This window comes from Nymphalis io, chromosome 4 (assembly GCF_905147045.1).
Source record: "Nymphalis io chromosome 4, ilAglIoxx1.1, whole genome shotgun sequence".
NCBI lineage: Eukaryota > Metazoa > Arthropoda > Insecta > Lepidoptera > Nymphalidae > Nymphalis > Nymphalis io.
Window position 1 is genome coordinate 11,985,394 of NC_065891.1, and position 15,852 is coordinate 12,001,245.

The 15,852-nt window shown below is 37.9% G+C and overlaps 1 protein-coding gene across 3 annotated transcripts in view; it reads right to left on the reverse strand.

Moving 5' to 3' along the window:
- LOC126768122 (protein shank) overlaps positions 1-15,852 on the reverse strand; it is a 195,331-nt gene that overhangs the window by 3,397 nt on the left and 176,082 nt on the right. For all 3 annotated transcript variants that reach the window (XM_050486034.1, XM_050486037.1, XM_050486036.1), the window contains 18 exons: positions 13,943-14,262; positions 13,334-13,528; positions 12,753-12,819; positions 11,701-11,952; positions 11,087-11,263; positions 10,345-10,466; positions 8,785-8,885; positions 7,221-7,425; positions 6,114-6,216; positions 5,224-5,334; positions 4,437-4,529; positions 3,984-4,079; positions 3,595-3,724; positions 2,756-2,879; positions 1,953-2,061; positions 1,267-1,415; positions 884-1,006; positions 399-517 (listed from right to left, as the gene is read on the reverse strand). In XM_050486034.1, the coding sequence (XP_050341991.1) occupies positions 399-517; positions 884-1,006; positions 1,267-1,415; positions 1,953-2,061; positions 2,756-2,879; positions 3,595-3,724; positions 3,984-4,079; positions 4,437-4,529; positions 5,224-5,334; positions 6,114-6,216; positions 7,221-7,425; positions 8,785-8,885; positions 10,345-10,466; positions 11,087-11,263; positions 11,701-11,952; positions 12,753-12,819; positions 13,334-13,528; positions 13,943-14,262 (2,596 nt within the window). The remainder of the gene's footprint in view (positions 1-398; positions 518-883; positions 1,007-1,266; positions 1,416-1,952; positions 2,062-2,755; positions 2,880-3,594; positions 3,725-3,983; positions 4,080-4,436; positions 4,530-5,223; positions 5,335-6,113; positions 6,217-7,220; positions 7,426-8,784; positions 8,886-10,344; positions 10,467-11,086; positions 11,264-11,700; positions 11,953-12,752; positions 12,820-13,333; positions 13,529-13,942; positions 14,263-15,852) is intronic.

Sequence of the window (15,852 nt, forward strand, 5' to 3'; positions counted from 1 at the left end):
TTTTTAGTACAAAGTATATTCGAAACTTTTTGAGTTTAAAATCACATTTATTGGTTTGAATTATTTTTGTTTTCGAAAGGACATATTTAAGGTCAAATAATACTTCGTATGCCTACTATACACAATTTTATGATACTAAGTAAGGAGAAAGTATTTTTTTAAATTAGGTATAAATTCTGAAAATAACGGTGCGCAGCAGAAAACCAAGGGATAAATATTAATTACTCTGGATGTAAAAAAGTCACAATATAACTGTAGTTAACGTCTTCGTAAATATTTAAGAACCTTCGGGAAAACTTTAGTCGTCTAAAATAATTTCAAGATTAACCGCCAAGACAGAATATCATATGTAGAGTCAAGTCCGCACACGCAGCACGTCCCCGCGGGTGCGCACGTACCTGGTGTTGCTGTTGGCGCTGGTCTCCCCGGGCGGCTCGCCGGCGCGCTTGGGCGCCTCGTCGTCCGACTCCGACATGCTGTAGTCGGGCTCCGGGATGGGCGGCGCGGGCGTAGAGCTCTGCGGGTTTTAGTAGTTTTAAAAAATAATAATACGACCATATTTTTTATGTGATTTCGCAGTGGAGCACCATAGACTAATAAGCTTCGAATGCTAAGCATTTAGGCACTTAACCTTTGTCTGAGATTTTTTAAGAACACTGCGTATACCTCTTGCCACTCTGACCTCTATTTTAATTAATTATATATATATTAGTACTATACGATACTAGATATATTAGGTAGCCTTAAATTAGTTGCTTATTTAAATATTTGCGTTCTGAATTGTTAACATTTAATGCATTACAAATTTTCATCCACTCCTCGAGTCGATTCACGAGTTGTACTGTGACGCAACAGAAGCTAGTCGGTGTTCGGGGCGCCGTACCTGTCTCGTGAACCCCTTGTGCAGGTTGATGGGCTGCGCGTACTGGTGCGCGGCGTCGTCGGCCGACGCGGCGCGCGCGCGGCCCGCCCACTGTCGCGGCGCGCTCGCACTCGCGCCCCGCACCTGCGCACGCGACACACTCGTAGGGCACGCTCCACCCGCCACTGGCTATGGTCACGGGACGGTTTATGGATAGTCCGCGATAGACTCTTGGAGACATTAAATATTACCTAAAAAGAACTATCGACGATGCATATAATGATGTCGGACTAATATTTTTATCGACTTCACTTTATTATGTTTACTCATAATATTCGAGCGAGCATCCATATGATGATATACGAACTAACGAATACATGCAAAATGTTCTGTGTGCAACGTACGGTCTGGTCGGCGGCGGGGCGGTAGGCGACGGCGGCCAGGTCGCGCGGGGACGCGTACAGCTTGGCGGGCGCGGCGGGGCGGAAGGACGAGGCGGGCGCGCCGGGCGGCGGCGGCGGCGCCTCGGCCGGCGGCGGGCCGCGCGCCGGGCCTGCGGGCGACCGGCCCTCGTTAACGGTATTCACTCATATCACCGCATAGATGTTAGTTCTTCGGCATTCACGCCTCGACCAACGACACCACAAATAATCGTTGTATAGTGAGGCAGATATTAGTACAGATTCCTCATGTGCGATTTTTTTTTTATAAAATAGGAAGGCAATCCAGCATAAGAGCCACCTTATGGTACGTGGTCACCAACACCATTAGACATTGGCATTGTAAGAAATGTCAACCATCGCTTACATAGCCAATGCGCCACCAACCTTGGGAACTAGGATTTTATGTCCCTTGTGCCTGTAATTACACTGGCTCACTCACCCTTCAAACCGGAACTCAACAATATCAAGTACTGCTGTTTTGTTGTAGAATATCCGATGAGTGGGTGGTCCCTACCCAGACGAGCTTGCATAAAGTCCTACCACCAGTTAATTTGAGAAATTGGTTTTAAATAAGAACATCGTATGCTAATGAAAAAATATAACATCGAGGAGTTCATTGTAATAAACACGGCGAAGTTCTCACGTACCGTGCACGTCCTCGCTGGAGCGCGTGCGCGGCGGGTGCGCCGTCAGCTCCGCCGCCAGGTCTGGCGTGGAGTGGAAGTCGCGCCGCAGGGACGCCGACTTGCTCCATACCTGGAACGACAAGTTACTGAACATTACTACTTCGCCTGATGTACACTTATTATATCTGCCTAACGAACATTTCACTACCAAATTATATTCTCCCATACGTAATATACTCCCAAAATTAAGACATACGCCCGAGATTATGAGAGTCGTAAAAAAATACGGGATCTTTTTTATGAATTTATATTACAGAAGCTAGCTGCGAGCTGTTCACAAAAAAGTGAAAAATGTTAGAATTATGTCAAAAGTATAAAATGTACTAAAAATTTGTCTACGATGTCATCTTGATATCTTTCATAAGATCACAGCGCAAACGCACAAACACAAAACACAACACAAACGCCTCTTGAAAAGTAAAGTCTCCAAGTCTTTGTCAACTAACTCAGTAAAAATTAATACTTTAATAGAAGGTGTATAGTTGTTTAACCTTCTCCTCAAAAAGGGAGAGGAGGCCTTTAGCCCAGCAGTGGGGACATTGACAGGCAGTTACGATATAGTTGTATAAACAATAACAAACAATAATTATAATACAATTTAACTGTGATAGCAAATATTGTTAAATCATCTTTAATACTTTTTTGTCACCATATATTAAAGAGCATTCGTCAATAAAAAATTGTTTTTTTTTATTCGAGAAGGTTATTTTGTTAAACTGTCGCGATCGTATTTGATGAGCGAATACTAGGTATTGAAGCTATACCTTGCCCTTGTTCCGCTTCATTTCGGCGACAGAGGCGTAGACTCGCGAACGCGCAGGCGAGGCGGGCGGGGAGCCAGAGCCGCCCTGGAAGGCGGACCGCGTCATCATAGCGCTACTGCTGCTGCTGCAGACGGTATTGGGAGAAAGTTTAATTATAAAATAAATAATTCAACTATTGCTTAACATTATTTAAAAAAGAAAGTTAAAGCTTTTGTTTTTGGTATTTTTTAGATAATATAAAACTAAAATCACTTTTCGTTTTGACTCTTTATTAACGTCGGCAAATATTATATATTACAGTTTTGAATCAACAGTAAAGTCAGAAGACTATCGGGAAAAATTGACTCTTCTTTGATGTAAATAAGCTTTTTATATCGTTTTTATATTTGATGTATTATAATTTATAATTTTTTATTTAATATTAGATTATTTACACAAAACCAATATACTATTTTGGAGATAGTATTATTTGCATCGTCATACTGTACGTGTTTTCTATTTGTTTTAATAATTAATGAGATATAATCGGCAAATGACTATGATATTTTGTTTATTCCCTACCAAGAAAGAAAGAGCAAGTCATTTATGAGGAATAGGACGAAGAATCGGTCTTTAATCTCATCATCGAGTCAACACCACCTGTGAGCCCAGGAGACGTGTTTACCATTTCCGTCGGTCCATTGAATTATAGTAATGAAGTATTTTGTAATAAATCTGATCGATTCGATTTTATTTTTAAAGGTCCTTTTCCTATGAAATGACACAAATATTCAATCGAAAAAGCGACTGACGATTAGACGATTATGCTATGCACTCCGTGCAAGGGCGGCGGTACTCACGCGTTGTCGGCGCCGGCCTGTCGCTGGAACAGCTCCTCGAGCTCGGCGGCGGTGATGCGGCCGGACGCGGGGCGCGCGCGGATGGACGCCGTGCGCGGCGCGGGCGGCGTGCCGGCCGCCGGCGGGCCGCCTGCCGGCGCGGGGTATTACAACTTCCGTATCGCATTCTTTCCTCTATTACTTGTATGACTTTTAAGGATATTTTTTTATCGTAATTGGATGTCGTTGAAGTTTATTAAAGTGCAATAGTACCTTAAAATGCTATATTTTTTATTTTATTTCAAAATCAAGTAAGAATGTTTTATTTCAAATTGTCTTTTAGATAAAATCAATTGAAGTTTGAATCGTCGAGCGTTTAGAAGTTTAGTGGTTTAATGTGAAATACTCACTATTGCTGCCCCCGTGTAACTGAACTGATTCAGCAGACGACGACTTGCCAGCAACACTTAAAGGTTCGCAGCTCTCTTCCTTTTCACCCCCATTTTCTAATGAAAAAAACTCTATTAACTATCTATACATTAATTATAATGAAGGAAAATTTGAGAGGTTTTAATTATATACTTATTATGTACATATCAGTATGTACATAATAAATACTTATTATTATACCCATTCACTACCTACTCAATGACTAATGGCCATGACTCATAGACAATGGAGATATGTATGAAATGGCATTATAAGAAACAATTAAGATTATTTATCCTCTGCTATCTATGTAATTGAAGTTATTTTTGTAGTTATGCGTTCAAGTGTAGGTAATTATAGTGGTTAACTCATAGCTGAGCCTTGACACGGGATCACAGAAATACAATGGCCTACTGCGTGGGTCAGTGTCTCACCGAGGCCGGCGACCATGGACTTGGCGCGCGCGCGGCCCACGCTGAGCGTGGTGCGCGGGTCGCGGCGGGGGGGCGCGGGGGCGGGGCTGCGGCCTGCGGACAGGGGGGGTTGAGGGTTACATGCTTGTCTATGAAAACAACTCGTCTTTGTTGAAAGAATACGTCTATTTGTTCACGAAATTTAAACTACTAGATAGCTTTTATTAATCCCCAAAGTAATTTATTTAATCTTTACAATAAAAGTTTATCAAATATATAATAAAATAAACGGTATAACATTTAATATCCGCTGATAGATCGCAGATCACCATATTTTTATATGCAGAATCGAACAAATTAACGAAACTAAGGAAAAATACGTTGTAAGAGCAATCATCAAAGCCTTAATGACTTTTTGGCTGAAACTATCACACCAAACTAATATTAAAATTTAAGTTAAAATAAAATTCGCTTAGCTGGGAGTTTGGTTCTGTATGATCACGCTATAATTGATCCCTTAAAACTTTCATAAATAATAAACTTGCTTAATCTCATAAAAAATCCTTAAACATTACTGTCACAATAAAAAAGTTGTGGGTTTGAGTGTGTATTCATAATATACTTTATTCAAATACAAGAACCTTTTAGTAGATATTTTAAAAGAATCGTCAAGATAATTAATGGTTACAATTTTCCATTTATTATGTAACAGAACGGCTATGACACTAAAAATCAATTAAATTTTTATATATAAATATATTTTATCATCTGTATTTTACTATATGTATTAAATTTAAAAAAAACATACCACCCGCCGCTTTCCTTGGTAATGTCGCGGCATACGGTCGTCCGGAACTCGACAGTTGATTTTGTGATTTACTCGTAGGCACTGTGCACGTGTTGGTCTCGTTGCTGACTGCTGGATATAGAGACCGAAATAATATTTAGATAAATTAGTAACAAGCTTTTATTCAATGGAAAAATTATTATTTAATTAATTGAGGTCCATAGAAAAATGTTTCTTCACCGAAGACGTACATATCAAAGTCTGATTTTCATTTATGTAATCATTATTTACAAGCGTTTGAGTGTTCTTGCTACGACGGCAGTTGTATCTATGCAGCGTGCGGTTTTATTACTCGGCGGATCTTTTAAATCGACAAAGAAATATAACAAATATATTTGTGAAAGAAAATATATTCAGAAAAAAAAGCCGAGATGGCCTAGTGGTTAGAACGCGTGAATCTTAACCGATGATCGTTGGTTCAAACCCGGGCAAGCACCACTGAATTTTCATGTGTGCTTATAATACATCTCGTGCTTAACGGTGAAGGAAAAGATCGTGAGGAAACCTGCATGTGTCTAATTTCATTGAAATTATGCCACCTTCTACCGACCCGCATTGGAATTTTTAATTGGAATAAGCTCCAAACCTTCTCCTTAAAAAGGGAGAGGAGGCCTTAGCCCAGTAGTGGGACATTAACAGGCTGTTACTGTACTGTACTGTATTTCAGAATATCGTTAATAAAAATATATTGTTATTTAAAATAGCCCGGTAGAATAACAGATATTTATCTTTACTTTCAAAAATATCTCGATGGACATATTTTGTGACGTCGATTTGGATTTATGTAGCTTTTGATGTGCTTGTTATTATGCTTAGAGTGGAAGGTGGCAGAGGGTACGGGGTTCGGTTACCGTGCGCCAGCGACACGACGGTCATGGAGACGAGCGCGCCGGAGCCGCGGATGAGCTCCACCACCTGCTCGTGCGACGCCGCAGACACGTCCTCGCCGTTGATCTGCGGACACGGCGCACGTGAGGAGAACGGTGTTATACAAGGCCAACCGCCTTGTCATGACTATATTGATTAATATGAGTAATGAGTATGAGTTAAATAATAATAAATATAGTGCCATAGAAAGGTACGGAACGAACACTGTAATTACAGGCACAAGGGACATAACGGCGAATTGGCGATGTAAGCGATAGTTAACATTTCTTACAATGCTGATGTCTATGGGTGTTGGTGACTACTTACCATCAGGTGGCCCATATTCTCGTCCGCCTACCTACTCTATAAAAAAAACAGAGATTTTTTAAAGTTCATTAACAAGTTACTCAATAAAACTACACTAGACCTTTTTGCCTTAGAAAACTTGCCTTATAATATTATAATAATCTAATTCCTTTATTAAATATAATTACTCTTACTTATTGATTGTCAAATTAGAAAAACCTTGAGAAGAACCGGCGAACGAAACTCAACGGTTTTTTTAAAGTATTATCACATTAAAAATTAAGTTGCAAATTGTCCCAAACGAATATTAATCCCTTTGATTGATGAATACAACGTTACTATGTATAGTGGTTCAGAGAAATGACAAATGGTAATGTAGTAAGTTTTTGAATAGGACTATGTATCCATGTTTACTAACAATTTTACTATAATAGTCATTTTTGATTGTCTGTTTGTTTGTAAGTTTCCTTTTCAGTAAACAAACAAATATGTGTGAATTGTATTATTGTCGATGTTCTTTCATAGCACATGTGACAGTATCGATTTAATATTTTCGCAAGTTACGTGCGTAAATCTGTTCAAACTAGATGCTTAATTAAATGTAATCAATAAAAGGATTGTATAGAAAAACAATACATTTCCAATAACGGCTAATACATAATCTGGTAACGAGTCTTTGATTACACTGTCGCGCGCGTATTTGCGTGTGCATTAATGTGTGTATAGGCGTGTGTGCGCGCGTGCGAGTGCGCGTGCGAGTGCGCGTGCGAGTGCCGTGCACCGACCGCGACGAGGAAGTCCCCCTTGCGCAGGCCCGCGCGGTCCGCCACGCCGCCCGCGTCCACGTCGTCGAGGTACTGCAGCGCGGGGCAGCGCTCGGACGGCCGCAGCTCCATGAGCGGCGACGACGCCTTCGCGCCGCGCAGCACGAAGCCGAACCCGCGGCGCGCGCGGTGCAGCACCACCGTGCGCGTCTCCATGTTGCCGTACCTGTGCAGCACGCCCGGTGGATATTTCAGTTCCCGGGGGAATCCCATTTTTTTATTCCGAACAGTATTGACTTAGAAAATAGAATGAGTTCATTTTAAATCGAAATCTGAAATTTGTTACTTTAGCTACTCCAAATATCGAAGCGGTCATTATGGGAGCAAAACTAAATATACACTTTTGCAGATGTTCCCGAAAGCACATACATACACTTTGTTTCTTGTAAACAATTTTCGAAGAGTTTTCGAAGAACATATTGATTTTAAGGTGAGAGAACTAGTGAGGATTCGTTTATAGATACTTCTCGAGATGCACATTGATTAAAGTCTGTTTCACGACTAACGACATGCTTGATGCATATTGTAATTGTTTATAAAACTTCTGCAACATTTGTTTATATTTCAATTAATTTTACCAAAACAAGTATCAAGTCTTATTGAGCAGGTATGTTTAATTTATATTAACAATAAGATCCAGTTTAATTAGGTTTTAAGTATAAAATATATATCATATGCTTATGTCGACTTTGACCACGATGGCCATTCTGAAGAGAAACTAACTAACTACCCAGGATATAAGCAGCCGAGATGACCCAATAGTTAGATCGCGTGACTCTTAACCGATGATCGTGGGTTCAAACTCGGGCAAGCACCACTGAATTTTCATATGCTTAATTTGTGTTTATAATTCATCTTATGCCTGACGGTGAAGGAAAACATCGCGAGGTACTCCATGTATCTAATTTTACTGAAATTCCAAATGTGTATTCCACTAACCCTCATTGGGGCAGCGTGGTGGAATAAGCTCCATAACCTTCTCCTCAAAATACTAGAGCAAGCTTTAGCACAGCAGTGGGATATTCAAAGGCTGTTACTACCCAGGATATCATTACGATGGCCTCATGATCCGACACGACCGAAAATAATTCGGTGCAGTTTTACGTGCTTTCCGAGGCGTAGGAGTGCACTGTCAACTTTCAAACTCCTAAGCCTAATACCTCTTTGACCCAAACTACATAATTGAACCCGAGAAGAAAAGTAGTGGAATCGATTATATGTAATTTTTGTTTTATGAAACTTAAATAAAAACACAAGATAAATTTATTTAATTTAAATATATAGCAGTTGATGATTAACGTTAAAAACAAAACATGCTAACAGTAACAAACGCGAAACTCACCGCGGAAAACGATCGTGAAATGTCAGAAAGTGATTTGTGATATTGACCATTACAATTTCAACATTTCAAGAATCACGCATCAAAATAGTATATCACCAAAAGTCGGCTGTCAAGATTTCACGGGTGGGTAATGAAGTGAGTTCTTAAAGAATTTCACTGTAGTTACGTTAGCTGGGTACTTACGTTTTCTTTATCCTAGGTGCAGTAGCACTGTAAGTTTTACTCAGCGCCATCTCTCTCCGACCTGTCACCCGAGAATGGTGGATCGGTCCCGATGAAAGGACCTGAAAATTGCAGGAACAAATTCCAAATGTAACGTTTTATTGGGTATTAAGCTGTTGCTTTTGTATTTGTACTAGAAAGTGATGTTTTATTTGTAATCAGACAAGGGGAAGAAAATAAATAATTTTCATATAAAATATTCTGCACTTAAAATATGTCTAATTATACTGTATTCAAGGATGCTTTTTATTTGTTTTAAAACCTTTTTAGATGTAATACTACCATAACGAAATATGGATTCAAACACCACCTACGATTGTGTGGGGAAAAACCGGCAAGACGCTACACGTAGGTGTTACTTCTTATCAACGAAAGTACAAACTACATTTAAAATTAACATTTAAATGTTATATATAAGCCCAGCATGAAAACACGCTTTTCTATCATTTATGTAATATAATCTTGTGTAGAACGAGCTTTATCTATTCATTAATTTTTGGCGGAAACTATACATTTTGTGTCACATGTGTTAAAAATTGTGCGATTTTATTACAGAAATAATAATAAAAAATAACTTTATTCACAAAAAAGAAACTAAGACAAAAAAATTAAGGTACAAAACCATAAAAAAAAAGAGTTAACAATATCATAATTTGGTGAAAAGGCCGTAGTCTTAGCTAGGCTTTTCAGTCTACGCCTTGTACATATGCTGCCAACACAAACGCTACATTCAGTGCAGTAAAAGGTAAAAGGAGATAAAATTGCTTCAATAATAAAAGTTAATACAATTTATAACACGCACAATAGGCTAAAATAAAAGATGTTTTTATTATGGTGGTTAAATTGCATGGTTGCAATACTAAAACAGTGAGGTCTTTTTTTTTTAATTCTAGAAAAAGGAAAATATATCATATTGAATAAAGATGAAAATAAAATAGTAATAAAATATTTAAAATGTTTAAACAAATAAATAAATTGTCATATAATAATATTGTAAAAAGATTAAATGGACTTGTGTCGGTGCCTTATCTGGCGTATCTTTAAATATTGCACACCACAAATGAAAATCAATGTGGTAGTGTTCTATTATAATATAGAAAATAACTAAATTATTTTCTTACGACATGCAAAAGAGCCGAGATGGCCCAGTGGTAAGAACGCGTGAATCTTAACCGATGGTCGTGGGTTCAAACCCTGGCAAGCACCTCTGAATTTTCATGTGCTTAATTTGTGATTATAATTCATCTCGTGCTTTACGGTGAAGGAAAACATCGTGAGGAAACCTGCATGTATCTAATTTCACTGAAATTCTGCCACATGTGTATTCCACCAATCCGCATTGGAGCAGCGTGGTGAAATAAGCTCCAAACCTTCTCCTCAAAAAAGAAGAGAAGAGGCCTTTAGCCCAGCAGTGGGACATACACAGGCTGTTACGGTTACGGATGCAAAAATAGTTTATCACGTAATATGCACCATACTATCGTGCTATATGCTTTGCAATCCATATAAAGCTATACATACCTGGTGTAGGTGTGCGTTTTGCCGCAGCCGCACTTCCTGCACGCAGTGCGCTGGGAACAGCCCACTAGCTGCCGACCCTCGCACGGTACCCTCCAGTAGACCATCATCTGTTGCTCCCGTTACTGTGGTGGTTACATTCGTATGATCACCAATAATGAAAAAAGAGTTTTTGTTTCTTGAAATAAACTTCTATAAATGTGATAAGAAAAAAAAATAACATCGCATTTGGGTGCAACGTTATTTTATGTAACGTTCAATAAAATGTTTGTGACGCAAAATGATTTCACTGTTTCTTTTTTGTTGGATATAACATAGGGGATTATTTTAATAAATTTTATACATATAATATAATATAATAATAAGTAATAAATAGTGATTTTGATACTTAAATTATATTAAAAAGATTAATGCAGTCAAGTTTTAGTTATTTTTGTGAATGTCTTTGTTATTGATGTATGGAAAAATGTTTGTAAAGTTTTACATGAGTCTTTGGAGCAATTATTCTGAGGTTTGTATTCATTCTTTGTTAGTTAAAAATTGCAAACATTCAATTAGTCAGTGCAAAATATGATCATTCACTTTTTTGAAAATGTGACAACGTTTTACTTATAAGGTAATTAGGGTCTTTCTATGAAATTGAAAAAAATATATTTATTATATCCTCGAAATTTAAATAAAAATTATACATTTTCCCCAATATACTTTAATAAAACATCATTGTAGAGCAGAGATTCGCCTTTACCTTCGATGATGTCCCCCTGATTGAGGCGCAGATGGCCGGGCGCGCCGGGCTCGCAGGGCGTGAGGCACACGACGGTGGCGCCGGGCGGCTGCAGCGAGCACGTGGTGGTGTCGGACGTGCTCGTGCCCACGCCGCTCGAGTCCGAGATGATGTCGCTAGTGTCGCCCGCGCTCTTATCTGCCGACACGTCCGCGCTCGCGCGTCATTTCCACCGTCACGACATTCGCCCGGTCTCCGTTTCACCGACTACTTTTTCGATTTTACATATCGACGTTCATTTCGTCGATATGTCGAATCCTTCTCGGATTATTCGTATTTATTTATATTCCTATATTCTTAAATATTATTATAGTTTAAATAGTTATAGTAAAAAATCACACATCTATAGATTTAGATCACGCAAGGGTCGAAAGGATCCCTAAGAAAGAAAGGTAGGTAACCCTAAAAACAACTCGAAAGGAATGAAGCGAACAAGCGGACCGTGGAAACATCTAGATTATTTACATTTACACAGAACATGCAACGATGGTTTCGTGAGTGGTCGGTGCATGGTGATGGTTGTTCGTAGCACGGACGCGCGTCGCGTGCTCTGCGTGGGCGGAGTGACGCTTTACCTGTGAGTATGCTAGCGTCGTCCTCGTGGCTGGGATGGCTCGCGTCGCTGATGCTCGAGGAGGCGGAGGAGAAGGGCCTTTCGAGACTGCAGGGCGAGTGCGTGGCGCCGGGCGGGCGCCGCAGCATCGCGTCCAGCTCGGCGGGAATGCGCGTAGACGAGGCGAGCGACGAGCGGTCGCCGGCGCTCCACCAGCCGCCCCACGCGCCCGAGCGGCGCCTCGGGTTGTAGCGCGGTGGACCGCGAAACGGCACTGTAATCGTTTCGTTACCAACCGAACAAACTAATAGTTAAAAAAAAAACGTGCGGGAAAATAATTCGTAAATCCCCCGGAACGATAGACGATAATTGAACGATGAAAATATACTGAACGTAAAAAAAAATTAACGTGCTATAAAAATAAATATTAAAACTTATATTGTGTTGTGTACGATAAAATATTGTTACAATATAATACACCTGTATACATAATATAATACTTAATTCTACGAATCGTGTTATTAATACGAGGTTACGTTAAACGATTTTCTGTTTTTGATGTTACAATACTCTGTAATATTTAGTATACAACCATCACCATTATGATATAAAGCAATGGAATAGAAATAATAACTTGTTATAAATAGTATGGATGGTCTCATGCAATAGTATATAACATTAAGTCAGCTATGCTAAATATATATAAGAAATTAAAAACACACTATGCTATATAAAAGCTGTGTTCTTATATTTAAATGTATGATAATTTTAGTCACTATTGATATTCACATCTGCGTCAAATAGGAAAACATTGGTATCAATTATGTATAGCGGAAATAGGGGTTTGCTTAAAAATATTGAAAAGATAAAAAGTAAACCGCGACATCAATACAGTAAGTACATTTATAATGTAATTTGTTTTAAATAAAAGCGTATCTAATAAAAAAAAAACCAGACCAAATTTGGCGCAGATAGTCAAAAATATTGCGCATAGTCCCATCCGATATATAATATTATCATAATATAAAGCGGCAGCCACAGGCCATGCAGATATTATTAAAAGTTCTGACTCACCAACTTCTTCTGATTTGTAATTCTTTATCACCTCTGCCAATTCTAAATTTCCAGCTATAACTGCGACCTGGAAGTTTATGGATTAATTATGAGTAAACTGGTGATATAAATCATGAGCATTATTAGTAATGTTATAAATATTGTGTATAGCATATAAAAATCATTACACGAATTGAGAATTAGTTAAAACTTTACAACATTGAAATCTAAAGCAGTTGATTGTATATATATTTATAATGTAGACAGGTAGATGGACCATTTTATATCACCGCCCATATACGTTGGTACCGTAGGAAATATTAATCATTCCTTATATCACCAAGGCGCCACCAACATTGAGAACTAAGATGATAATAAGATCACGCTTCTATTTGGAACATAATAATACTATTTTCTGTTTTGCAGTAGAATATGTGATGAGTAGGTGCACAAAGTTCTATTACCAAATAATAGTTTCATTAATGTATGACGCTAGGGTTTAAAATGAAAGTCAGTCCATTGATTCATGTTTATAGGTCCCAAGAGCCAGCGCCTACTAACCAAGAGATATCTGTTGAGCACATGTGGAATAAGCAAAATACCTGGTATGGTGTCTGGTTGGCAAAGTTCAACGATTCTTTGTCACAGCCTCTGAAGAGTAATTGTCTCGCGCAGGAGTCTTGTGCGTTCACTGCGCATACGTGCAATGGCGTGTTTCCGGATGCATTGCGTCCATTCATATCCGCTCCGTAGAACAGCAGGTGGTCCAAATGTTGGACTAAGCCGTTTCGACAAGCCTGGAATTAGAGTATTTGACAATTAATAATCAAAATCGATGAATCTATGATAGAAATTATTTTGATATCACTACGGCGCATGTAAAATGTCTACTGAGGTAATTCTGTTTATTTATCTGTTGTCTGAAATTGTACCGGTTTACACTCCTTTTAATTCCTAAAACTTTTTCTAGGATCATAAACTCATCAATAAGATGTAGCGAAAGTAGCTAATATATTATAAGACTTTTTGTATTGCATTCTAAGCCGCCGCTAATATTATCTAAGAGGAGAATTTCACTTAGTGTGGCTATTAAAACAATCTTAAGAATTTATAGTTTAAAAATACTTATCAAATAAAATATTCACTGATATGGCAACATTACACAGATTGAACAGATTTTATTATTACAGTGTAAAAAATATGTTACAGACCTGATGTACTTCTTGCCATCCCTGTAAATCAGTGGCTCCTATCGTTGCATGATCGTGGAGTAACGTTTCACACAATAAAGGATCGGTTTTGTTTGTTACTGATAGATATAAAGGCGTTAATCCTTTGCCATCTTTATAATTTGGTGACGCTCCAAGTTCTAATAATGTTTTGACTGCTTCTAAGGAGTTCTTTTCAACAGCTCGGTGCATGGCAGTACTGCCGTCCTTAGTCCGATAGTCGAGTAGAGCTCCACCATTTACGAGGGCAATCAATACTTTACCAGGTGATTTAAGGCTAGCTGCGATTGTAAGAGGGGATTCTGAAAAAAAAACAAAAAAAATACATGTACAAATTTGATTATTAAACCATATTTATATTGTTTAATAATCAAATTTGTATGGAAATATTAATAATAGTTTTTATGTACATATTTCAATTGATACTTATGAAAAGTAAAAATTGCACAAATGAGATATGAAATATAAGTTATGTAAAAAATTAAGAGTAAAAAATTACGCTTTCATTAATGTAAGGAATGAAAAAACGATATCATATAAAGTCTGAGCACTCAAATTTATTTTCAACAAATAATGAAATGGTAATACAATACAATACCAATTTAAGAATGTAGTAAATGGTACATATTGTGAAACCTGCTATGGCTTTTAGTTTTTTATTTATAAATATAAATTTATTTTGATTTTCTTGTTCGATTTTCTTTTAATTAATTTAAAAATATTTGTCATGATTAGAGTAATATTCATTATAATTCGAATATAATAATCTGATCTGTAAAAAACATTATGTAAATAGCATGTTAACATACGTATTGTGTATAATAGTCATTTAGTTTCACTCAGGTCTCAAGGTCGGAATATTTACCGCGGATTATCCACACAAGATTGACACGGTATTGAAAACAATATGAACCGATACAATGGTATTCTGTAAGAATAACGCTATACACAGTGAACAATGGATCTGCGTATTTCATACTAACTGCTCGTCCCAAGATCGTACGGCTAAAATTCACACGAAGCCTACCATTTCCCCCTTTAATAAGTAAGATTCCGAAAATCCTTTTTAGTAGATGCCATCCATGTTCCAAATTTAAGTTTTCTACACTCAGTGTTTTTGCTTTTTCGTTTACAGTCAGTTAGGACCATAGGCGTATATAGAAGGGGGCCGGGTGGGTCGTGCCCACCCCTGTATGATCTAGTGCCCACCCAAGGATTTTGGGTTACCGAATCAAAATTCAAGGATGGACAGCTAAGAAACTTCAAACAAAAATCATTGAAATCAAATAATTATCTACAGCCGAGAAATCTATGTACACACTTAGTATTTATTACATACTTAGTTTTTATTATACAGTACATTCCGATTAGTAACTTTGGAATACAGGCAAGGTGACGGATCCGTACCATTTGTTTCATGTTTGACATAACCTCCGTGGATTAAATATAAACGTGGAAAAAATACGAAACGAAACTGTCATATTTGGATTTTTTTTTTCGTAGTAGAAGGGCCCCTTGAAAAATAATCCTAGATACGCCAATGGTCAGGACAAAATCATTTTATAGGTATAGATAAAGTCTACATTTGAAAGCATAATTTATCCATTATAAGTTAGTGGTGCTAAGTAGAGGAACAATGAGAGATAAAACATCGTATATACGCCGATACCAGTGGCTTCTGTAAAACAAGTCGTTTCATTATGAATGGACGAGCCGAAAGTTATTGGAGCGAGATTTGCAACAATCGTGACTTGAGTTCGTATCTGCAGGTGTATCGTGCGCAGTAACGATGAGATTTGATCTTAACATTGTTATCTATAATTTAATCTTATCGCTTGAACAATAAAAATAGTTTTCTGCTCAAGTTAAGATTTTTTATTTTTATTTTATTG